Here is a 26,870-nt window from a genome sequence, read left to right as displayed (position 1 = left end):
AATAATCATAAAGCTACCAATCTCTATCCTAAACATATTTAAAAACGGTTAACTTCAGAATCTTCCAGAGCTTAGTCATTGAAAGATGTCGATGATTATTTATCACTGGTTGATTTTAAAGACCTTATATAAAAAAAATGAAAAGACATGCTCACACGCACCTATAAAGATGATGCAAAGAGTCTTATGCCCTCATTTGTAGTTTTCTCCCTGCATTTCCAAGTCTCTTACACTAATCCTTGAACTTAAGCAAGAAAATAATATGAAATATGGGCACCTTTATATTTTAGATAACAAGGTGTAGAGCTGGACGAACACAGCAGGTCAAGCAGCATATAGGAGCAGAAAGGCTGACGTTTCGGGCCTGGACCCTTCATCAGGTGAAGGGTCTAGGCCCAAAACGTCAGCTTTCCTGCTCTGATGCCGCTTGGCCTGCTGTGTTCATCCAACTCTACACCTTGTTATCTCGGATTCTCCGGCATCTGCAGTTCCTATTATCTCCGATACAACCTTTATGTTTTGCCAGCTTGGGAAGTGTGGCAGAGCAGAATGAGGAGCAATATAAAACCCATCACAGTTTGAATCCACAAGACTGAAGAAGTAGTTATCCCAGAGTATCTGCAATATGTTCTAATAGTCTTGGAATGAAAATAAATTCAATAAAGCCCCATGCATAAATGGCAAGGTGACCAAATTAGAATTGTGGTCAACAGGATCTTACAAGACAAGTGTGTAAAATGCATCAAAACGCACTGCTATAATAGTTGGTTTGTGATTTAAAACTGTAAGACATGGAATGTGAAAATAAGTCTTAAGATTTCCCAAGTAATCTAATCTGCGTCACTATTTACAAATCCAGGTGCAGAGCAGATCAAGTGTCAAGAGAACATTAGCAGGGCAGACAAAATTCTAATAAAATGAAACTTAGACAAAGACAAAGGGAAGTAGGGATAAAGGAGATGGAAAAAAATACTTGAAGCACTCGGAAAAATCTCTAAGAGCATTGATGAAGGCACATCTAACAGCACTGTCTGTGTGAACCCTAGACAGGGGCAAGGGAACATATCCATACTAAGGGTGGGATTTCTTACTGGGGATAACACAGCTTCACGTGACTGCTGCTCCTGTCACTCCAAAGAAAATTCTCTGGTAATGTGACCAGGCAACAGTAACAATGCAAACAAATATGGTCGGAATCTGGGTGGGTACAAATAATCATGTTTTGCTGATTGATGATCACTCAGACACACTTCCAAATAAAGAATAATAGTATGCTCATTTCAACGTGTTCCAATAAACCAGTTGGTCAGGTATTCTCATTTGCATAACTTTGCCAGCTGCCAAAACCAACCTCTGGAATGTCTTGAGATGATGGGAACTGCAGATGCTGGAGAATCCGAGAGAGCAAAGCGTGGAGCTGGATGAACACAGCAGGCCGAGCAGCATCTTAGGAATGTACTTATTGTCTAGCAAGAGAAGTGTAATGCATTTTGGAGGTTCAGATAGTCTAGTATCAGAACACAGAGAAAATCTCTTGACCTTTAAAATGCTCTGGTGCCTTGTGATGGTCCTCCTCTTCTACTTAGCTTTTCAGCTAAGGGGAGGGAGAACAGCCAGAAATCGTGTCACATATTGGTACTAATGACATAGCCAGAAATAGGATTGAGGATATAAAAAGTGATTTCAGGGAGTTAGGATGGAAGCTGCAAAGCAGGACGAACAAGAGTAGTGTTCTCTAGTTTACTACCGGTGCCACAAGATAGCGAGGCGAGGAACAGGGAGCGGGCGCAGCTTAACACGTGGCTGCGCAGCTGGTGTAGGAGGGAGGGCTTCAGATATGTAGATAATTGGGATGCCTTTGGGGAAGGTGGGACCTGTACAAGGAGGACGGGTTGCATCTGAACTGGAAGGGGACCAATGTCCTGGGTGGAAAGTTTGCTCGAGTAGTTCGAGAGGGTTTAAACTAGTATGGCAGGGGGGTGGGAACCTGAGCTGTATACCGGAGGTGAGAGTTGATGCAGGTGAGGCAATAGCAAGAGGTAGACCAGCTAGTGGGAAGGATTTTCCTGGGAAGGAACCAAGGGATCAGTTAAAGTGTGTTTGCTTTAATGCAAGGAGTATCAGGAATAAAAGTGATGAACTTAGAGCATGGATCAGTACCTGATGCTATGATGTTGTGGCCATAACAGAGACATGGGTTTGTCAGGGGCAGGAATGTTTGCTGGATGTTCCAGGGTTTAGAGCATTTAAAAAGAATAGGGAGGGGGGGAAAAGAGGAGGGGGTGTAGCACTACTAATCAGAGAGGGTATCACAGCTACAGAAGCTTCCTTTGTCGAGGAAGATCTGCCTACTGAGTCAGTATGGGTGGAAATTGGGAACAGCAAGGGAGTAGTCACCTCGTTAGGGGTTTACTACAGGCCCCCCCAATAGCAGCAGGGAGATTGAAGAAAGCATAGGTCGGCAGATTTTGGAAAAGTGTGGACGTAGTAGGGTTGTTGTAATGGGTGACTTTAACTTTCCTAATATTGATTGGAACCTCCTTCGAGCAGAAGATTTGAATGGAGCTGTTTTTGTAAGGTGTGTTCAGGAGGGTTTCCTAACGCAGCACGTTGACAGGCCGACGAGGGGAGAGGCCATTCTAGACTTGGTGCTCGGAAACGAGCCGGGGCAGGTATCAGATCTTGTGGTGGGAGAGCATTTTGGTGATAGTGACCATAACTGCCTCACATTCTACATAGCTATGGAGAAGGAGAGGATTAGGCCAAATGGGAGGATATTTAATTGGGGAAAAGGAAACTATGATGCGATTAGACATGAGTTAGGAAGCATGGACTGGGAGCAGTTGTTCCATGGTAAGGGCACTTTGGACATGTGGAGACTGTTTAAGGAACAGTTGTTGCGAGAGTGATGAATAAATATGTCCCTCTGAGACAGGCAAGAAGGGGTAAGGTAAAGGAACCTTGGATGACGAGAGCGGTGGAGCTTCTCGTCAAAAGGAAGAAGGTAGCTTACATAAGTTGGACGAAGCTAGGGTCAAGCTCAGCTCTAGAGGATTACAGGCAGGCGAGGAAGAAGCTCAAAAATGGTCTGAGGAGAGCCAGGAGGGGGCACGAGAAAGGCTTGGCAGAACGGATTAGGGAGAACACAAAGGTATTTTACACTACGTGAGGAATAAGAGAATGGTCAAAGAAAGAGTGGGGCCGATCGGAGATAGCATAGGGAACTTGTGTGTGGAGTCTGAGGAGGTAGGGGAAGCCCTAAATGAGTTTTTTGCTTCTGTCTTTACAAAAGAAACAAACTTTGTAGTGAATGAAACCTTTGAAGAGCAGGTGTGCATGCTGGAATGGATAGAGATAGAGGAAGCTGATGTGCTGAAAATTTTGTCAAACATTAAGATTGACAAGTCGCCAGGCCCGGGCCAGATTTGTCCTCGGCTGCTTTGGGAAATGAGAAATGCAATTGTTTCGCCACTTGCGAAGATCTTTGCATCCTCGCTCTCCACTGGAGTCATACCTGAAGACTGGAGAGAGGCAAATGTAATTCCTCTCTTCAAGAAAGGAAATAGGGAAATCCCCGGCAATTACAGACCAGTAAGTCTGTCGTCTGCAAGGTGTTAGAAAGGATTCTGAGGGATAGGATTTATGACCATCTGGAACAGCATGGCTTGATTAAATGCAGTCAACACGGCTTTGAGAGGGGCAGGTCATGCCTCACAAACCTTATCGAGTTCTTTGAGGATGTGACTAGAAAAGTTGATGAGGGTCGAGCTGTGAATGTGGTGTATATGGACTTCAGCAAGGCATTTGATAAGGTTCCCCATGGTAGGCTCATTCAGAAGGTCAGGAGGAATGGGATACAGGGGAACTTAGCTGTCTGGATACAGAATTGGCTGGCCAACAGAAGACAGCGAGTGGTAGTAGAAGGAAAATATTCTGCCTGGAAGTCAGTGGTGAGCGGTGTTCCACGTTGCAGCAGTTGTGGAAGCAAGGTCATTGGGGACATTTAAGAGATTGCTGGACATGCATGTGGTCACAGAAATTTGAGGGTGCATACATGAGGATCAATGGTCAGCACAACAACGTGGGCTGAAGGGCCTGTTCTGTGCTGTACTGTTCTATGTTCTATGTTCTATGTTCTATGTTCTAGATATCAAGGGAGCCTAATGAGAAAACTCATTGAAAGACACAACAAGGCTGCTGAAAAGAATCTCAATTGGCACAAAGGCTCATGGCAGCCATTACGCATTAAACACTTGCATTTAAACAGTAACTTTCCCCGATAAAGCATCCCAAGGCATTTTACAGAAGTGGCTCTCAAACAGCATTTGGCACAGAGCCATATGGACAAGTTCAAGGTTAGGTAACCTCCAAATTATTGCGATACAGTCAGTACACCACCAAATGTGTGTTGCCTACTAATTTGGATTCACATGCAGCAGACACTAATTATCCTGTTGATTGGTTGGATATATTGAGAGGTCAACATAGCGAGTGGTCAACATGATGTAATTTGGTCCATGCCTCTCATACAGGAAATGCATTGTGGCTGGAGCAGGTTGTACAGCAAGTGCATTCTAACCTGAGAAATATTGGCAAGTGATATAATACTGGAGACTGTGGGCTTAAAGGATTCTCAAACTTCCATAAAAGCTTCCATCAAGACACACATTTGGAAAGATGAGGCTGCCATTGCTGAGGTGGTCAAATCAAAACTAAAAAAAGCAGTGCCACAAGAAATTAAATGACATCATGAGTGGCCAAGGTCAGCGAATACATCTTCAAATGCCATACCAACATCACTAATACCTTCAGATATTGCTTGCATCACCACATCCACAATCACCAATCAGGACTCTCATCTTTTGACTTATCTTCATATACCTACTACTGCCATAAGCTTCTCACACACACCTTACTCTGTTCAACCATGACAGTCACCATTAGCAAACAGATTGCACAACATTCACAGACTTAAATAAAAAATAAATTTCTGCAGATGCTGAAAATCTGAAAGAAATACAGAAAATATGAGAGGAAACTCAGCAGGTCTGGTAGTGCCTGTGGCAAGAGAAAGAGTTAAAGTTGAGTCCAACATGACTCCTCATCAAAACTAAAAAGGTGTTGGAAAATGTTTTCTTTATAAAATATGTTTTTGACAAAGGCAGAAGAGGAACAAGACAGCAAGTGGTGTAGAGGCCTGCAGTGTAAAAGACAAAAGGGCAGTAAGTGACGAAAGACAAAAAAAAAGAAAAATTAAGGTGTGAAGGGGACAGAATGGGTCCTCTTGATTAAAAGCAAAGTATATAGAACAAATTGCCAGAGGAAATGTGGGTAGAGGCAGGTAGAATTATGGTATTTAAAACATATTTGGACATGGATGAGAACAGCTTGAGAGAGATATGGGCCAAACGTAGGCGAACGGGACTAGTTCAGGAAAACTGTTCAGCATAGATGACTTGGGCTCATTTCCATGCTGTATGCTGTCTATTCAAAAGGTGCTTCAACAATCTATTGCACAACTTGCTGTTAGCTTTACCAATTTGAACCAAATATATAGAGCACAAAGCACTTGCAAAATTGCAGCAGCCAGTGAGAGTGTTGATGGCCGTTTCATATGCTGGAGGGACTCCTTTCTGCACCTGGGCAAGTGTTCACCTGTGTAAATTTAAGGAGATACCGACCAACACAAGATGTTTTAACTGGCATATTGAGCTCCATAAATGGCACCTCAAGCAGTAAGCCAGTATTGTACATTGACTAATATCAAGATCTGCTTGATATAGTGTGTTTCTAAATGCAGTTTCCCTGCACGTGCATGCTGACACCCTTAGCAACATGGCAGTTGACAATTCAATCCAAGTCTGTGATCAATCCACAGACACCATCTTGCAGATCCTAAGGGCACTTATAGCATCCAAAAACAGGCATAAACAAGCCTGACTTCTCACCTTTAGAAACTAAAGAAGAATCTCACATGAGGACAGAGGCTGTGAAGCGTAAGATTTTTTGAGAAGAATTCAAGCTTAGGCCCTTAGCAGCTGAACATTAAGACTGAACAACATACAGGTGATTTACAGAAAATTAATATTTCCAATCTTTCAACATTATAAAAGGTAGAAAACAATTTATTGCACCACTGAGAAGTAGTTTATGAAACAATTAGGACAATAACTGGTAGTTACAAGTGTACACTCCTATTATAGTCTCGCCCACCGGAACTATTTATAACACACATACTGTGTGTACACACACAGCGCAATTCTTATTGGAGCATATGCTCTTCAAGAGAATTCAATGTTTAGCAGCTACATATTTTGACATTTTTGACTTGAAAGACGCCCAAGTTAACTTTCCTGTTCTCATACTTTGAAAAGAAATGAAATATGAAGTTCAACATGTTGAGCCGGAAGCCAGCTACATCACAGAAGATTAGGCTTCTGGTAAATGGCCAAAAATTCCAGCTCTTATGCAAACTTTTCCAAGTTGTTTCATTATCTAGATTACGTGACAGATATTGGACAGATGAATAACATTCAGAAGGGAGTGTCAGGAAGAAGATGTTTTTGACATAGACATTTACTACTGTTCTAACATGAGGGACAGAAGCATTCCAAAAAGTTCTGACTGATGATGATGTTGGTGATATAAAATAAATATGTGAATTGTAATTGTTTAATAGCATTACACCACTCAAGGAAACTTCAGTGGGCCCTCCAGATCATGCGATACTTTGCAGATGCTTTATCCTTTTTAAATACGGAGAGACTTACACGTTATAAGTTATATGTTAAAAGAGACTCTTACGTTATAAATCCATTTTAAGGTTGCTTACTTGTATTTGGTATTGGCTCTGGGGCAGCATCGACACAATCAATAGAGTTCAGATCTGAGCATTTTTGTTCAAAGCTGGACCGATACTCCTATGGGAGAAGCAAAACCTGTTGTTACCATACATAGCAGAGAAAATCTCGAATAATCAGCGTTGTGACGTTACTTTCTGAATTTATTATGGAATCTGGTTGTCATCTATAAATTATGCTGGAATCCTGTACTGTCTTAAATATCAGCAGTACAAGATTGCAAAATAGCAAAACAAAGGCAAATACTACATTAAAGTATTTTATCACGTACTTTACAGCTAAAAGTTTAAACCAGTGTTACTAAAATCATTTCAATCAATCATCCAATTAAATATCTGACCTGAGAATTTTTGGAGTCTGTACTAAAACTGCTTTCGTTTATTGAAATCCGAGGGCTATTAGTGGGACTTCCATTCTGGAAAGTACAATTCATTGTTAATTTAAACTTACAGAACAAATGCGATTCAATGATTAACCTGTAGTAATCTTATAGTAATAGAAATTTCACAGGTTAAACAAATGCACTAATTAGAATCACATACAGCAGGTTTCCAAAATGAGAACCGAGTTTAATTTTTGATGAAATAAGTCAATGATGATTGAGATAATACCTCAAGATGGGTACAAATGCTCTTCAGAACTTTAAATGTCACATCCCTTGACCGTAATGATCCGAACAGATGCTGCAAGTTAAAAAAAAAATCAAAGCTAGATCAGTTTCCTGGAAATAAACGCTGTACAAACCTAGCCCATCAATGACCATTACAGAAGGAAACATGTTTGGATCTGGCCTAATGTAGCTACTGTCCCGCTCATCCTGCATTGTTTTCCTCTCAAATGCTAAGTTGTCCAAGATGATCTACCACCAACTTCTCAGGTGAATAAGTCCCAGCCTTGCCAGCAATACCCACACTCCCAGAATGAATTCCTGTTGCAGTCTGATATCAGGTCAGACCCCGACTTTAGATTCATACTCCCACACTGGTTTGAAGCGCGCTAGTTCTAAATAATGCCACTGCTGTCGGATAAATGTTTGGGGATTCGTTAGCTCAGTTGATTGGGCAGCTGCAGTGATGCCAACAGTGCGAGTTCAAGTTCCGTACTGGCTGATGTCATCATGAATGTCACGCTTTATCAAACCTGTCCCCCGCCAGAGGTGTGGTCACCCTCAGGTTAAACCAATACCAGTCATCTCCCTCTAAACAGAGAACGGTCCTCCGGTTCTCTGGGACTTTGTCAACATAACCACTTACTTCAACATTTATATTCTACCCTTAATGGAAGTTCAAATGCTAGAAATACATAATTAATTCAAGTATATCCAAAACCGAAAGACTGGTTAGTGCTTCAGACAGTTTGCTTCACAGAACCAGTATTATTTGGCTACTTTTCTCATTTCAGATGGAGATGCTTTTTAAATTTAGAATTGCAGCATTTGTAGATTTTCCTTTTTAAAATTTCTTAATGAGCAGGCTTCCTAGTAGGAGAAATGATAAAGACACAGACAGCTCCAGCAAGTTTGAAAATGATGAAGTTTGACATTTAAAATGTCAAAAGAGGATTCACTGGAGATGCAGGAAACTTCTTACACATAAAAGGAATGAATGAATGGAATCAGAAATTAAAAACTTGCCTTCTCTCCTTCTTTCGTCTTGATACACAAGGCATTGGGGACAAGGAGAGCGGTATTCTGCTTCTTCAATGCAATCACTATTGTGACAGGAACAATGAGCTAAATGTACAAACAGACAGAAAATAAGAAGTCTAATATCTGTACTCTGCTACTTTATGATATTCTCCAACAGATTGTAACTCTCTTACCATGTTCCACTTGCAGATATAATTTCTTGAAAATGAACTAATGAATACGGATCAGATTATCCAATTTAAAAAGTTAATGAATTAGAAACTTCTCCTTGTTCCCAAGAGTTTAAATGCATTTGCCCCATGGAGCATCTCACTAACTGAAAATAGAGGATTGGATTACTCAAAATCAATATTAGATCCAACTAAAACCAGTTCTGCAATCATGACCAAGATGTTTGATCGCAATCATGTATTTATTTCAAGGCAACTAATTAAAAAAAAAATTGAACTTCTTTCAACACAATCTACTGTATTCACAATGTGGCCTTGCTAAGACCAAACAGACTGGGTTACCGCTTTGGAGGATATCTCCTCTCGGTCTATAGGAAAAGATCCTAACCTGCTCATTGCTTCCATTTCAATAAACCGGCTTGCTCTCACACTGACTTTTCCATTCTTGGCCTGCTGCGGTATTCCAACTAAGCCTCAAAACAAGTTGCAGGAACAGCACCCTGATTTCTGCTTATGCTCTTTACAGCCTCCAGGACTCGATATTGAGCTCTACAAGACAATGAGCTCCATTGTATGTACTCCATTTTTTACCCACACCCCATCCCCACCCAGGGCCACATACTGCGCGACTTGTTGGCTTTACCCTTAGCAGACCAGACCGATTTTTTCCCTTCAGAAAGCTAACATTTGCACCTATTTTAGACACCTATCACTCTTTTATCACCATTATAATCACCTGTTTTTCCCTTTTGCACTAAGCATGTTCATCATCTGTTCCACTTGGTCCTCCTCTTCCTTTGTAACTAGCATAAACAACATAATTTGCTAGTTCATTTCAGTTCTGAAGGAGACTCGCATTGGACTCAAAATATTAATTTGCTTTCTCTCTCCACAGGTGCTGCTAGACTTACTGAGTTTCTCCAGCATTGTTTTTATTACACCTAATTTAAGATTTTAAAAAAAAAAGTACCTTTATTTCTTTCAATATGTTGCTGTAGAAACAGATATAGTTGTCAGACACATACATCTTGCCATGGTATGGGACTTCCTTATGCAAGGCACATTTGAAACCTATTGGAAAATAGGAACTAGTTAAATAACTGATCATACAAAACCCTTCAGAGCTTAGATTGCAAAGATTACAGGTTCTACCATATCTAGGAACATGATTAAATTATGATGAAATTAGTCAATACTTTAATACAATGATAAGTGGAAGGACAGATAGTAATCTGAGGCTGCAGAAGGATTTGGACAGGTTAGAAGACTGGGCAAAAAGTGGCAGATGGAGTACAATGTGGAAAAGCGTGAGCTCATGCACTTTGGTAAGAAGAATAAAAAGCATGGGCTATTTTCTAAATGGGGAGAAAATTCAGAAGTGTGAAGTGTAAAGAGACTTGGGAGTTCTAGTCCAGGATTCTCTCAAGGTAAACTTGCAGATTGAGTCAGTAGTCAGGAATGCAAATGCAATGTTGGCATTTATTTTGAGAGGACTTGAATATAAAAGCAGGGATGTGCTACTGAGGCTTTATAAGGCTCTGGTCAGGCCACATTTGGAACATCGTGTGCAGTTTTGGGCCCCATAGCTCAGGAAGGATGTACTGGCTCTGGAGCAGGTTCACGAGAATGGTCCCAGGACTGAAAAGCCTGACATATGAGAACGTTCGAGGACTCTGGGACTATATGCATTGGAGTTTAGAAGGATGAGGGTGGATCTAATTGAAACCTTCAAAATACTGAATGACTTGGACAGAGTGGATGTTGGGAAGATACTTCCATTGGAAGGAGAGTCTAGGACCCGAGGGCATAGCCTTAGAGTAAAGGGAAGATCTATTAGAATGGAGACAAGCAGAAACTTCTTCAGCCAGAGAGTGGTGAATCTATGGAATTCACTGCTACAGAAGGCTGTGGAGGCCAGGTCATTGAGTACATTTAAGACTGAGACAGATAGGTTCTTGATTATCAAGGGTTGTGAGGAGAAAGCAGGAGAATGGGGTCGAGGAACCTATCAGCCATGACTGACTGGCAGAGCTGACTTGCTGGGCCAAATGGCCTAATTTCTGCTCCTATGTCTTACAGTCTTCGATATAAATCGATCTGGAAAATCGTTCCATTCCACATTATTATTGATTTAAGCAAAACTAGGATACATATTACAGAATCTCTGGGAAGATCCATTCCTCAGCCCTATTCACTCTGGTTGTAAAAACTTACTGTCAATCACATTCTCATTTATGTCTTTAAATTGTTTGTAAAACGTGGCATTTAACTTGACAACCTAGAAGGGGCAAAAAACAAATTTTGTAGAAACACAAAACTTAGTTAGATTAGAAACATTCACACCAGAACTCAATATTATTTAAAACTACAATGCATAACTATTCATAGAATCACAGAATTCCTACAGTGTAGAAGCAGGCCACTTGGTCCATTCAGTCCACATGGGCCCTCCAAAGAGCACCCTGCCCTATCGCCATAACGCTTCATTTCCAATGGCTAATCCACCAAGCCTGACATTCATCTCAAATGGATTTCAGCCGGTAAAAATGGGTGTCAGCCACAGCAAATCAAATCAATTTGAGCAGGCAGCTGTTCAAGCCCCACACGGCCTTCAAATTCTACTCCTGAATTCAAAACGATGTATTGAGAAGCAGTCTTGAAAAGTTATGTTTAGCATTGGTGTGCACAGACCAAGATTAAAATAAGCATTTTAACACCTCAGACACCACACTATTAGTGACAGACACAAAAGCCTCCAATTGTGCTATATGATTTTATGTCATGTAAATGAAAATAATTTACAAAAAGAGCCACAATGTCAAAGTTGCAGAAACAACTAAATATTTTTATATAGTCATATTCCAGTTCTGATGAGACATTGACATTTATGAACAGATCATTATCCCCAATGACATCTGACTTATTAATTAAGAAAGGATACCCGAGTTATTGGAGCAAGTCAATTTTATTATTTATCACATGTCACAGTCAATCTTTGTGCATTTCCCCTCTAACTCTGCAGTTGTGACTAAACTTCTGTCACATCCATTTGGTTCCATTATTTTTGGACGTGCTACAAAACTGTACAAAAGATGGTTTCACATGAATGAGCTACTTACAGAAGCACAGGAGGATCGTCTTCGCCCAGTAAATGGCTCATCTTCGTTTTTTGTACTAGACAGATCAAAGGCTACTGACCTGAATAAAACAAAACAAAAATCAGCACACAAACCATTGTCATTTCCACTGTCATTGCAGCTAAATCCAACAACAACCCACCCCCTGCTGCTACTGAGTTTATTTGAAGGAAACATGAATTCAAGATAAGGTTAAGACTTTGCTTTTGGACACTCAAACCAAGGTGGCCTCACCACATCCTCTTTCCTGGAGGGGCTCTACAAGAGCTGCTTGATCTAATGGAGTAGAGGAAAATCACTTACTGAACTAACCAGAAGAGGCTCTTGTATTAGAGAAGAGGGTGGCGCGGTGGCTCAGTGGTTAGCACTGCTGCCTTGCAGTGCCAGGGGCTCAGGTTCGATTCCACCCTCGGGCGACTGTCTTTGAGGAGTTTACACATTCTCCCTGTGTCGGTGTGTTTTTCCTCCAGGTGGTCCAGTTTCCTCCCACAGTCCGAAGACGTGCGGGCTAGGTGGATTGGCCATGCTAAGTTGCCCAGTGTTCAGGGATGTGCAGGCTAGGTGGATTAGCAGGGATAAGGTAGCAGTGGGGAATGTTCTTTCGCAGGTTGGCGTGGACTTAATGGGCTGAATGGCCTGCTTTTCGACTATGGGGATCTTAAGTAGTAATTTATTGCAAGTTAGAAACTAATTATTGGTTACAATGATGCAATAGATAGTTTAGAGGGCGACCTCTTAGATGGAAGGGCTGGATTTTACATTTTACGCTTTCAGAATCCTAAACTGTTCTCCTCAAAAAGTCCATGCACACTATTGTTGATGGTGCTGAAGGCACTCTTCAGTATTTCAGACCCTTATGTCTTTAATGGACAGATTCTAACCCTAATCTTCTGACCTGGTCCCTTTATCAGATCAACCAGATCTGAGACCTTGGAAGTTATTCACTAGCATCTACTCAACTTCTATTGGAGACTTAACCAGAGTTCGAGTCACTAGAAATTCAAAGAATTAAAAATATTTTTCTGAAAATAAATGATTAGCATTATACAAAATTCATAAAATGCACACTCAAACAACATTCAGCTATTTAAAAATCAAAAGAACTGCAGATGCTGTAAATCAGGAACAAAAACAAATTTGCTGGAAAAGCTGAGCAGGTCTGGCAGCATCTGTGAAGGAAAAAACAGAGTTAATGTTTTGGGTCTGATTCGACGACGCGTCACCGGACCCGAAACATTAACTCTGTTTTCTCCTCCACAGATGCTGCCAGACCTGCTGAGCTTTTCCAGCAACTTTTGTTTTTGTTCAGCTATTTAAATATTATTGAACTCGCATACTGAGGAAATTGAAATCACCTGGTGAGTTGCAGAGTTTTCTCCTTCTGCTGAATCTCAGGCAATGTGGAATCTGTTTCCAAGCTTGATACCCTCGGTTGTGCTTGCAGCTTTTTTTTGTTTTTCTTCGGTTTGTCAGCCATCAGTCCAATCTCATTAGGACAGCTGCTGTAACATGAGAAAACTTAATTTATAAATATGCATGAGAGAATTACCTGCATCACCCTCATTCTGTGACAACTTTGCAAAACAAGCATTTAGTTTGGAAACACAATGATGCAATATCATATCTTGGATCTTTCATTCTGCTACTTCATGGGCACTCTCTGAGAGTAACTATTAGGTTTTGCCACCCACATACCCTGATCTTCACTAGAATAGGGGAAAAAAAATCACTAGGTTATAGGGAATGGGGCTGGGGATACACAGTATTTGTCAGCATTATCCTTCAAGACCGTCTGTACTTTACAACATGGGGCTTGTGCAGGAATCCTGAAATTGCAATCAGGCTGCACTCTAGCAGCTCTCAGCTGTCATATTCCTTGCTCCAACATTATCACATTATATATATCCTAAAGGCAATACAGGCAGGAGAATGGCAGAGGGTGGTGAAATCCAAACATGATAGGCTTATTACCTATAAATGAATCTGGTATTCCACATGTTGGTATTGGTAGAATTCCCTACCCCCGTCAAAAAATTACACCATGTTTAATTGGGTTTATAAAAATAGCAATTTATAAAATTTGCAGAATCAGATCTCGCCCTAAAAAATTGGGCTGCTTAGTTTAAAATCAATAAACCATTTAAGATTTTTTTTAAACACAAGTTCGCAACACATTATTTTCTCCCTTCGATTTGATTGCAACGCATTTCATTTCTTGTTGGGAGTGGGCATTGAGGGATTAGGGTTTTTCTTGGAGAGGCGGCGCCTGTGAAAAATTCCTTAATGTGATTGGCTGCTCTGACACATTTTTAGCATGGAGGTATAGTAAAGAACATTGCAATCAAATCAGCTACAGGACTATTACACGGCAATGATAGGAAAATATGCTCCAGAGAAAACGCTAGACCCCTCACTGGATGAGATCAACACCAGCAGAGTCGTCACTTCACTGCTGGGTCACAGAAATCCATCCATTAACTTTACTACTCAAGGCTATTTCTGGATTCTGCAGAAAAATGGTTTGCTGCTAGTCAGCAAATTCACTTGCATGCAAAATCAAAAGAAAGAAAATGCAGAGTTCAAAGGAGTTCATCTAATTCTGAATTAGTCAATGTCACTGTTGGGTTTGTTGTGAATCTCATTCAATGCTCTCCTGATGTTCTGTGTATTGTAATGTTGCAAGTATCTATGATCATGCAAGCGTGTACTTTCAGAGACCTAAGTGCTGATATCTGTGAGACATCATGTCATGTGATATACAGGCATTGGAAAAAAGGTGACCATTCACAAGTCGGCATTATGGCAGCTACATTACCGATTCAAGGACAAAAATCCACAAGCAATAAGCATGAGAATTAAAAAAAGCTTGAATTTATTGTGTAGTGTAGCCATGTTCTTAGGAGAAGAATGATCTGAGAGTACACAATGTCTCACCAAGTGTGGAATACAAACTCAATGCGCTTTGGTGGAACAGATGGACTAGTTTACAAAGAAAAAACAAAAAAAGGTAACTGAAAATTGATTCAGACCCCATTAACAGAAGGCTAGGAACATTTTATTAATGATGCAAATTAATTACTGCTGTAGTGGTTCCCAGTCAGGAGACAAACTGCACTGTTAATTGCGACATTTTTTAATGCTCTCCTCTATATTGTATGTTTTTTATTTTTGGCATAAATATTGGTCATCCCAAATTCTACTGAAATCAATAAGACTGCAATCACAGCTCGTACTGCCACTGACATGCAACATTTCAAATAGGAACAGCTGATGATTGCGGTACTGCATCCACTCCCAGAACAATGAGAACAAACAGTAGCCACCCTCGCAAAAGAAAGCAGTAAAGTGCTTTTCACCGACTGTCAGCTTAGCAACAGTTCTGTCCAAGTATATATAGTAAGGACACAGCAAACACGCAACATAAAAACCACAATGAAGAACGACATTCTCAACATAGAATGGCAAGCTACTGACCGCCTAACAGAGTTCCAATTACTGACCAAACAATGAAATTCCACTTAATTGACACATGTTTGATGAAGAAAAGAAAGCAATTCTGATGCTTTAATGCTCTAGACAATGAAGCAGTGAGAAGGGTTAATTTCTCAGGTTTCTACACTAACAGCAACAAACCCTGAACAAGATCTTTAAATCTATTAAAGGATTAAATCAATGTTAGGGTAAACTTCAAGATTTACAGACTCATGTTCATATCCTACATGAAGGGATGAAGCTAAACAACTGCCCAGTATGTGGGTGGATTTCAGTACAGAGTGTGACTTTAGTGAAGAAGATATGTCTGAAAGAATCAGCCAGTTAATAGTTTCAACACAAAGTCATGCTAGAAAACACCCAAGTAAGGCTAAAGGGCTCACGATTGAAAAAAATAGATGAAGATTCAAGGCCATAATTGCAGGATAACAATGCTGCCAATCTCATGATTTCATAACAATAACAATAGCAACAGCAAGCAAACTGTATGAAGCGTCCCAGTCAGGTTAACCCCAATTACCTAAACAGTTCTGAGCATTCTACAATACATGCAAGTTCTGCAGCACAGAGTCACTAGGCAAGGATGCGGAGAAAGTCTAATCTTCAGGGAAAGTTCAAGATCTAGCACAAAAGTCAAGCATAAAATGTAGAAAGGATTCAAAGTCCAACACAAAAGACGTTACCAAGGTTACATCTATGAAGCACAAACATGTTAAGGTAGTTCTGGAAACATCTGTAAAAGCAGCTTCCAGATCCAAACCAAATTATACATGTAGTCCATTCAACATACCTTGATAACATTAGAAGAGCTGAAGCATTCACCAAGATTGAGATTTTATATTGTGTAGAGAAACAGACAACATGAATTGCAAGCAGCTATTACAAATCCTAGATGCAATACAGGCAGGGAAATGAATAGGACTCTTGCGGTAAGGTTCCTGCTTCACACCGTGTTATCTCCGATTCTCCAGCATTGGCAGTTCCTACTATCTCTTAAGGCAGAGAGAGATAGGTTTTGATTAATTAGGGGATCAAGGGTTACAGGGAAAAGGCAGGAGAGTGGATTTCAGAAGCATATCAGCCATGATTGAATGGTGGAGCAGGCACAATAAGCTGAATGGCCTAAATCTGGTATGGACCCCTCAATGAAGGGTCTAGGCCCGAAACGTCAGCTTTTGTGCTCCTGAGATGCTGCTTGGCCTGCTGTGTTCATCCAGCTTCACACTTTTTATTATCTTGGATTCTCCAGCATCTGCAGTTCCCATTATCATCTGTGGAGAGAAAATGGTTAACACTTGACTCTTCAGAACAGATTTGGATTATATCACTCAACTGAATGACTTTCTGATGGATCGCAAAATACAGGTGTTATTCAGGGTGATCTTTGTACCTTTTTTAATGGAGAATATCACATGGCATGATGTCACACATGATCATTTAGCTCTTTCATGTAGAACATGATGGTAATTTATTGTCACTTGTATTTTTACAAAAAAAGCAGCAAAAATTGTTTGCTGTACTACAGCACCAATATTAATAACAGAAATCATGTATAAAGCAAATTAAGGTAAAATCCACTTTTGTTCAATTCACGGCTCATGGATTCCCAAGTTGAGGAAAAGACAGAACCACATTCTCCACCGCTACAGAAATCCAGCATCAAAACTGATGGATTGTGGGCCATTGGAATCCCAGGCCGGACCAGAATACACCACCTCCCACCGACCCTCCTGCAAAAATTCCATCCCCTATTCCCAATTCCTCCGCCGCATCTGCTCCCACGATAAGACATTCCACTCCCGCACATCCCAGATGTCCAAGTTCTTCAAGGACCGCAACTTTCCCCCCCACAGTGGTCGAGAACACCCTTGACTGCGTCTCCCGCATTTCCCGCAACACATCCCTCACACCCCGCCCCCGCCACAACCACCCAAAGAGGATCCCCCTCGTTCTCACACACCACCCCACCAACCTCCGGATACAACACATCATCCTCCGACACTTCTGCCATCTACAATCCAACCCCACCACCCAAGACATTTTTCCATCCCCACCCTTGTCTGCTTTCCGGAGAGACCACTTTCTCCACGACTCCCTTGTTCGCTCCCCACTGCCCTCCAACCCCACCACACCCGGCACTTTCCCCTGCAACCGCAGGAAGTGCTACACTTGCCCCCACACCTCCTCCCTCACCCCTATCCCAGGCCCCAAGATGACTTTCCATATTAAGCAGAGGTTCACCTGCACATCTGCCAATGTGGTATACTGCATCCACTGTACCCGGTGTGGCTTCCTCTACATTGGGGAAACCAAGCGGAGGCTTGGGGACCGCTTTGCAGAACACCTCCGCTCGGTTTGCAATAAACAACTGCACCTCCCAGTCGCGAACCATTTCAACTCCCCCTCCCATTCCTCAGACGACATGTCCATCATGGGCCTCCTGCAGTGCCACAATGATGCCACCCGAAGGTTGCAGGAACAGCAACTCATATTCCGCTTGGGGACCCTGCAGCCCGATGGTATCAATGTGGACTTCACCAGCTTCAAAATCTCCCCTTCTCCCACCGCATCCGAAAAACCAGCCCAGTTCGTTCCCTCCCCCCACTGCACCACACAACCAGCCCAGCTCTTCCCCTCCACTCACTGCATCCCAAAGCCAGCCCAGCTTGTCTCTGCCTCCCTAACCTGTTCTTCCTCTCACCCATCCCTTCCTCCCACCCCAAGCCGCACCTCCATTTCCTTCCTACTAACCTCATCCCACCTCCTTGACCTGGCCATCTTCCCTGGACTGACCTATCCACTCCATACCTCCCCACCTATACTCTCCTCTCCACCTATCTTCTTTTCTCTCCATCTTCGGTCCGCCTCCCCCTCTCTCCCTATTTATTCCAGAACCCTCACCCCATCCCCCTCTCTGATGAAGGGTCTAGGCCCGAAACGTCGGCTTTTGTGCTCCTGAGATGCTGCTTGGCCTGTGTTCATCTAGCTTCACACTTTGTGATCTTCTCTCCACAGATGCTGCCTGACCTAGTGAGTTTCTCCGGCAATATCTGTTTTGTTTCAGACTGGACTTGTTGATTTGTGAATAAAATCTTCCGTTTTCAATAAGAACCTTATTTCAAGCTTTCATGTTGCAACGGCTAACATGATAAACCATATACAGCCATGATTGCTCATTTTATTGCAAACTCAAACTCAAAAACATACAAAACTACTGAAAGAAACTTAAATCCAAGATGCAACAAAAGCCCACAGTTTATTGATCCAACTTCTCAAATGCATATGCTTCTGGTAGAACACAAACAAGAGACTATCTTATTTTTAAGTGGTTCAGAGTGCACACACCCAATTAATCCGGATTGAACTGGAACAAAATAATGTTCACATCAAAAAGGTGTTGCTCAAATGCCTTTCTGGAAGAGCAATTGGAACAGTTGAAACTGGATGTGAACTGTACTTTACAACCAACCACTAACCAGATCAACTGGTAAATACACCAGGTATAACCAGAACAACCCAATTTTGGCTGTGACCAGTCAAGGTTTACTGGGAACAGTTAAGCTGTGAACTGCAGACTGATTAGTGAGGAGACCACTGTGAGCTATCAGAGTTCTACATTAGTGTTACTACAACTGCTCTGCTTATTTTATGGCACTATGCTAAATATCAATGAAACATTATCAGAACAGAGTCAGGCTGACATTTATGGCACAGGGTTGAATACCAATTAGTTTTTGCCCAAACTGGTTGCTGGACAGGATTGCAACTCCTCAGGCACTAGCATTTAATCTGCAAGATTCCAAGTATATATTTCACAGGCTCAAAATTTCCCATTTCCAAAACCAAAAAAAAATCCTTTTAAAAGGTGCAGATTGGTCCATTTATTGCTTTTTATTGCACAAAACGAATTCAGGGGACATCACAGTCAACACTCAGAGCATTGACTTGAGGCACGTCACTGAGACCATAGCCCCAGTACTGGCACACAATACAAAATGGCTATGCTGGTCGTCCTGATTTTACTGTAGTCTTCACTTCCAGCCCGGTCAGTCTGTCGCTTATATCTATGCTGACACAGATTTCTGGGAACAGGTAGTGGGAAAAGAGCATGCCATCGGATCTGCACTACCACCTGACTTGATACAGCAATTATTATGGAAACCTGGTGAATATGGAGGAAGGCGGTTGTGGAGATGACAAATTTAGGAGCCTCCGTCTTGGCCAGAGTGAAATACTGCCTTGATGAGCCTGAGGCACTGAGGTATCACCCCTCACTCATCAAGCATCCCTCCGTCATGGGACAGGGAACAGGTAAGAGAGCCAGAGAAGTGGTTCTTGACTGAAGAGATCCAAAGACTGCAGGGAAGAGGGAGAACCAGGCTTTGACAAGCTGCTCTGGGCACTATGAGAAGAGATTGATTTTTGATGTTCTTTGGTCAAGTGCAAGGTATAAGCAGTCCAATGTAACAAAGTGCTTTTCAAGATGTTTGGCTGGAGAAAGGCACTCATGTTTTAAAGAGTGCCGTATTTTTCAGATTTAATCTATAAAATCTTAACTCTGTGCTCCTATTACTAGCATCCAGCAGCTCAAGTCAAATAACAATCTCTAACCATATTAATGGGAAGACAGGTCAGCATCAACGGTTGGAAACATTCACAGCATCACAGAATGGAACAACACAAAGTACATTTAGCCTGTTTGATATATATCACCTCACGTGATTCCATTCCCCTAACCTTTTCCCATACCCTTGGAAATTTTTCTCTCCTGAAAAATACCAGGATAACTGTTTGAAAGATGTGATTGAATCTGCCTCTCACACTACTGGAATGTATGTTCCGGTTCCTAACTACTCATTGCATAAAAAGCATTTTTCACACCATCATTCTTTTGCAAAAATCATTTTGTATCTGTGTTCTCAGGCTCTTGATACGATCGCCAGCAATTTCCCCTTTTCTATTCTGTCACACATTTCAATCAGATCTTTTTTGTACAAGAATAGCCCTGGCGTCTCCAGCCACTCAGTGTCTGACCGCAGTTCATCAACCCTAGAACGATGCTTCGCGTGCTTTATTCACATCCTCGCCTGCACATCCTTCCTGAAGTGATGCGCCTAGAGCTAGCCTCAACACACTGGTTGAGCTTGAAACAGCATTTTATACAATTTCATCATAATTTTCTTAATTTTGTACTCAGTAGAGGATGGGCATAAGGTAGTGTCACAGATAAAACACTGCTGTGCATTCCTAAAATAAAAAGATAGTACCCAGGACTGCATTTCATTTAGATGAACAGAATCACAGAATCCCCAGAGTGTGGAAACAGACCATTCGGCCCATCAAGCTCACAACAACCCTCCAAAAGAGCATCCCTCCCAGACCAATTCCCCTCATCTATCCATGTAACCCTGCATTTCCTATGGCTGACTCAGCCAGCCTGCACATCCCTGGACACAAAGGGCAAAGTTAGCATGGCCAATCCACCTAAACTACGCATCTTTGGATTGTGGGAGGAAACTGGACCACCCGGAGGAAACCCACGCAGACACATGGAGAATGTGCAAACTCCACACAGACAGTTGCCTGAGGCTGGAATCAAACCCCGGCGCAGTGAGGAAGCAGTGCCAACCACTAAGTGGTCGCTGCTGCCTATTTCATTCCACTATCCCACTACCTACCATCAAGTTAAATCAGGAAACACCATAAAACATTAATCTTTACTGTGAAATCAAGGAAGGCAGTCATCTAGCCAAGCATACCTGGGAGAAAAAAAAACTCTGAATTGCTGGTAAAAGTCAGGTCTGGAAGCATCTAAAAGAGCGATCAGAGTTAATGTTTCGGGTCCAGCGACCCTTCCTTAGAACTCAAACATACTTGAACTTTACTAAACTGCTAAAGGAAAGCGAAAAGTTAGTAAAGACTACTGGTTCAGTTCTTTTCGATTGCTATACAAACTTAGTATTGCAACAAAAAAGATTCAGACAGCCTGTAATATCACATCAATAAATAATCATTCAAGCTGGACTGAACTTTGAACCAGCTGCTATTACAGCAACTGTACAATACTCATCTCATTGTTTATACCAGCAATGAAACTACCCCATTGTACACAATGGAAGCTGCTGCCTTCCTCTATTTACTGAGGTTTATATTATACTGAGGTGGATGTTTTACTTCCCTGAATAACCTGATGTTTTCATGTAAATTTTAACCCTTTGTAGCCATTTCTAACTGAATGTTGAAAAACATTTAAGGACGTGTGAAAAAGTCAAACTTTAGACATCAAGTAAAAAATGTTAACCATCCCTCAATAACCAATCTCTCAAATAAGGATTTGAAGGGCAATATTGAGTGACTCAATTGCCGTACAAGCATCTGATAGAGTTCATGCCGAGTACATTAATCAGAGCCCAATAGTATGAGATCAAGGGAGTAAAACCTAACAGAGGTTTCCCTTAGTCTTAGTTACAATGTCAGTCACATATCCGTGACTCGTACCTATTTAGTAAACTGCAATAAGCTGGATAACATTTAATATGCCAGAGACCCGGATTCAATTCCACCTGACTGACTGAGTGGAATTTGCACATTCTCCCCTCCCCGCCGTCTGCGTGTGTTTCCTCTGGATGCTTCAGTTTACCCCTCAGTCCAAATACGTACAGGTTAGGTATGTTGGACACACTAAGAATCATCCCATATTGTCTAGGGATGTGCAGGTTGTGGGTTAGTCATGGTTAAAACCCCACATGGGATTACAGGGGCAAGGTGGAATGCTCTTCGGTGGGTCAGTGCAGACTCAATAGAGTCCCAAGTGCAGAGAGGTGCCGTTTGGCCTATGATTCCCAGGTAAGAGCCTCTTCTCAGTAGGGTCACAGATGGTTTCCCTTTATCATATGGGCTTAGGAGCCTCAGATCCCCATCAGGAAAGGGGATGGATCTTACACCATCACAAGCTATCATGAGGATTCATCTCACATCAGCCACTTTGCCAACAGACAGGATATGATTTTGCTAGTGGACTCTCAATTTTCATTGTACAGGGCAACCATGATTCCCTAGTGATAAAGGTTACTTTGTTAAAAGTTTAAGAAGATTTGTAGCTCAGGTTGTAGACATGTTTGCTGAGCCAGTGGGTTTGGTTGCAAACGCTTTGTCACCCTGCTAGGTAACATTGTCAATGCAATCTACATTTTACACGTCAATTGCACATTTGTAGCTGTTTTAAGATGCTCCATCTAGAATGAAGTCAACTGGTAAATATAAACAGCCTAACATTAGCTGATGCAACAATATTATGGATTCATGAATTCAGCAAAGTAGCTGCAGGGATCACTCCAGGGGTTTCAGCACTTCCCCATTCCAAAAATACGACTTGCAAATTATAAAGCTTACACAACATTGCTTGATTTGCTAGAACCGTCTGGGCTTAGAACTAAGACAAGGAATATAATGCTAGTGCAATGCTCTTCATCCATGGATGGATATCTTCCAAATGTTTTTGGGGGACCTAACATTAAAATAACAGAGAAAGAAATGAGAGAGAATCACAAAACACAAATTTTTTGGCTTCAATTGCCCAATTGAGATATTTGGTTTACCTTTTCAAAAGCAACTTTGCAAATTTACATATTTATCAACTAACTGGAGTCCTTAAAATGGGCATCTCACTTGGAAGCCCTAAAAATTCAGAATGACCCTCTCATGAACTTAAAGCATTGCAAAACACTGTGACATTATCTTTCAATTAATTTCTTTCCCATATTGTCAGTTCGGAAACAAAGCTGCATAATGATTTTCTCCACATAACCGCTCACAAATAAAACTTGACCAAGGAGAAAGAATTCGTTGTGAACATTTCTGTGTTCATTTTGTACATATACTTCAAACAAGTGTCACAGGTCATCAAGCAAGAACAAGAATCCCGACTTTTCTCTCCCTTGCTAATCTGGATCACAGGAGCACACTGAGCTGGCTGTGGAACTAACTCATCGCAGACCAAGGGCAGTACAGTCTGTACCATTCCTAGTCCACCAGTTAAAGTTGCTGAGCCACCACAGGAATGCAAGTGGATAATGTTGCTTCCCATTTAAAAGTACTTCTAAAATTATTTCATCTATTAAACATAACCAAATCTAAATTGAACATGCAACCCACACTGCAATTACCTGTTGATATTAGCAACATGGGGAAAACAATCCTGTTTACATTACAGTAGAGTATTACAAACCCACGAATTACATCTACAACAACAAACATTGATACCTTTGGAAATCACAACCTCACTTTGTGAACCATTATGCGTCTCAATAACTTCATAAAATGGTGGGGTTTACCTGAGAAGCTCTGGTAAATGGACCTTCTTCCCAATTAACTTCATATACCTGCCTGCTGAAGGGAAGCTGTCTTTTAACATAGCTGCAGAAACCGTTGAAAATGCCTGTGACCAGAGTAGAATGAAGTGTCTGCCCGCCAGAGAAGGACTTGCGATAATATCCTGACACAGGGCATGAAGCATCAACCTGTCTTACGCTGGCCCAATCAGGATACAGCCAGAATAAATCAACGATAGTTTACACTCCTCCCTACCTGAAAACTGGCCAGACAGCATTCTCTCCACAAAATAACAGTAATTCCTTGCTGCATGCCACCTGGGGCTGTATAGACTTGTGTGGCTTGTTGTAAAGCACAAGTAACAAACAGTTCCATCAACGCAGAAGAGTAGGGGAATAGTGAAGGGCACACTATAAATACAACATTGTTTTTTTTTATTTTTAGCTTGATTTAGAGTCAAGGTCCTCTTCATTGTTAAATGATTAGCTGAAATATATTGACAATATCACATTCGTCTTTTGGATCACAAAACCAAACCATAACTTTTAAAAGTTGTTTTGGATGCTGGGGCTGACAGCTAGACTAACGTATTGTGCCCATCCCTAATAGTTGCAGTCAAGCAAGCTACAGGGAACCTATTCTTGAACCATTCCAGTGGATGTACTGAACTGCTCTCACAATACTGTAATGTGGGAAATTGCACAATTCTGATTAGATGTTAAACAATGGAAGAATGATAAATGACCTAGGTCAGATGGATTTGGAAGAAAAGCCTGAGATGTTGTTGTCAGGTACCTTCTTTCCCATTCTTCGATGGAATGTTTGTTAATTAACAGGTTAGGTAGCATCAAGGGAGTACCAAAGTTGATGTTTTGGATCAAACGCTTCTTCAGAAATGGAGGCGGGGGGGAAAGAAGGGAGCTGAGACAAAGAGAGAGGAGGGATGGAGCTGGAGAAGGCAGGTTGGATGGTGGTAGGTGAGTGCAGTTAGGGAGTGGTGGGGATTGGTCAGTAGGATGGATGGAGTGGTTAGGTGAGAGAGGTGGTGGACAGGTTGTGTCAGGTCAAGGAGGTGGGGATGAGTGGAGGGGTTGGACATGGGAAGAGGCCGAGAGTTGGGGGGGGGGGGGGGGATTCTAAAACTGGTGAATTCCATGTTTCGGTCATTGTGCTCGAGGCTCCTGAGGCGGAATATGAGGCGTTGCTCCTCCTGTTTGCAGGTGGCGTCATTGTGGCACCGGAGGTGGCCCAGGATGGAAATGTCACCCACAGAGTGGGAGGGGGAGTTAAAATGGTTGGGGACTGGAAGGTGGTGCTGTTTATCACATACAGCGCACAGACGCTCTACAAAACAGTCTCCGAGTCTGTACATTGTCTCACCAATGTACAGGAGTCACATCAGAAGCACCGGATACAATAGACACAATAGAACAAATTGACAGATGTGTAGGTGAACCCTTCTTGTGCTATCTCTGTTTTAAACATTAGTCCATTTTCGGTATCGCTTTTACAGGGTTCTGGGATATGTTTGCAATGTTTAGCTGCTGAGAGAGAATTACTTAGTGATATTTTTTGTTACTTTGGCAGCAAATAAATCCCCACAAGAAACAAGGCTTCTAATGCTGCCGAAATAATTAAGCTAGAAATAATCACAGATGAGTGGAGTCAAACTGCACATCCAATTTAAATGAATCGTAAACATGTTTTCAATCCACAAATAAAGTTGCTAAACTGGAGGCACAGACAGTTTAAAATAATTGCTATGACGGTACGATTCATAAACTTATTCTTGCCTATCCAAGAACGATGAACGAGTGCAACAGGCAACACACAGTCTGTCTAAAACAGCAGGGGTGTGTCAAGGATAATGGCAACTGCAGAGGCTGGAGAATCCAAGATAATAAAGTGTGAATCTGGATGAACACAGCAGGCCCAGCAGCATCTCAGGAGCACAAAAGCTGACGTTTTGGGCCTAGACCCTTCATCAGAGAGGTTCCTGAGATGCTGCTTGGCCTGCTGTGCTGCTGTGTTCATCCAGCTTCACACTTTATTATCAGGGGTGTGTCAAGTTTTGGATAAAAAGTGAAGCACATCCTGTCTTCTCTAGTTTTAAACTTTATGGTCGTGCCCTCTTAATCTCAAGTCTTCTTTCCATTTACCCATTCAAATCTTTTAATTATCTTAAATATCTCAATCAGACCAACCCTTAATCTTCTATAGATTCAAGGTACTGAAAGCCTAGACTATGCAAATCTTCCCTTAATAATTTAAGCCTTTTAGCTTCCACTTCACCAGTTTTGGTCACCAGCTAAATGTTCACATAAACGAATCCGCGCTTCAAATTTAGGATAATGAGCAAAAATAATTTGCTTGGAGATAACCACTAGGCCAAAAGACACTGACTTGTCACTTTATGATGCAAGTGCAGATCAATCAAGGATAGCGAAAGTAGTACTGATAGACAGTTTCCACTAGACAACATTAATTACAAGCGAAGATGTGGGAAATATTCTACACTTTCAGTTTATTACATGATTCTCTCCCAAATGGATCTGGAAGTTAACAGAACACAGTTCTCCCCTAGATGGGCTCCCCAGAGATGTGCAATGAGCACGACACCAACTGCTGTACACCATACAGTAGTAGAGATGTACAGCATGGAAACAGTCCCTTCAGTCCAACTTGTCCATGCCGACCAGATATCCTGAATATATCTAGTCCCATTTGCCCACATTTGGCCCATATCAGTCTAAGCCCTTTCTATTCACATACCCATCGAGGTGCCTTTGAAATGTTATAATTGTACCAGCCTTCACCACTTCCTTTGGCAACTCATTCCATACACACCACGTTCTGCGTGAAAAAGCTGCCCCTTAGGTGCCTTTTAAATCTTTCCCCTATCACCTTAAACCTATGTCCCTTAGTTTTGGAATCCACTATCCCAGGAAAAGACCTTGCCTGTTCACCCTATCCACGATTTTACCAACCTCTGGAAGAGTCACCCCTTTGCCTCCAGGGAAAACTGCTCCAACCTGTTTAGCCTCTCCCAATAGCTCAAACCCTCCAATCCTGGCAGCGTCCTTGTAGATCTTTTCTGAACCCTTTCAAGTTTCACAACATCCTTCCTATAGCAGGGAGACCAGAATTACACACAGTATTTCAATAGTCGTCTAAACAACGTCCTGTACAGCTGTAAGACGACCTCCCAACTCCTATAATGAATGTACTGACC

General features: G+C 41.7%; 1 protein-coding gene across 7 annotated transcripts in view; it reads right to left on the bottom strand.

Annotated features, from left to right (window-relative positions):
* The window catches only part of si:zfos-943e10.1 (GRAM domain-containing protein 2B), a 79,028-nt gene that overhangs the window by 14,810 nt on the left and 37,348 nt on the right, over positions 1 to 26,870 (bottom strand). For 2 of the 7 annotated variants that reach the window (XM_048560173.2, XM_059638572.1), the window contains exons 1-9: positions 23,641 to 23,770; positions 13,171 to 13,314; positions 11,798 to 11,876; positions 10,893 to 10,956; positions 9,649 to 9,749; positions 8,494 to 8,592; positions 7,472 to 7,543; positions 7,201 to 7,275; positions 6,833 to 6,920 (exon numbers count right to left, since the gene is read on the bottom strand). In XM_048560173.2, the coding sequence (XP_048416130.1) occupies positions 6,833 to 6,920; positions 7,201 to 7,275; positions 7,472 to 7,543; positions 8,494 to 8,592; positions 9,649 to 9,749; positions 10,893 to 10,956; positions 11,798 to 11,876; positions 13,171 to 13,314; positions 23,641 to 23,720 (802 nt within the window). In that variant the 5' untranslated portion in view covers positions 23,721 to 23,770. Of the gene's footprint in view, positions 1 to 6,832; positions 6,921 to 7,200; positions 7,276 to 7,471; positions 7,544 to 8,493; positions 8,593 to 9,648; positions 9,750 to 10,892; positions 10,957 to 11,797; positions 11,877 to 13,170; positions 13,318 to 16,097; positions 16,579 to 23,640; positions 23,771 to 26,870 lie in introns of those variants that run through there. The other 5 variants (XM_048560176.2, XM_048560179.2, XM_048560174.2 and 2 more) reach the window with 3 other exon arrangements.

Source organism: Stegostoma tigrinum, chromosome 30 (genome assembly GCF_030684315.1).
Source record: "Stegostoma tigrinum isolate sSteTig4 chromosome 30, sSteTig4.hap1, whole genome shotgun sequence".
NCBI lineage: Eukaryota > Metazoa > Chordata > Chondrichthyes > Orectolobiformes > Stegostomatidae > Stegostoma > Stegostoma tigrinum.
Note: the sequence above shows the minus strand (reverse complement) of the source record. Positions and strands in the feature narration are given on the sequence as shown.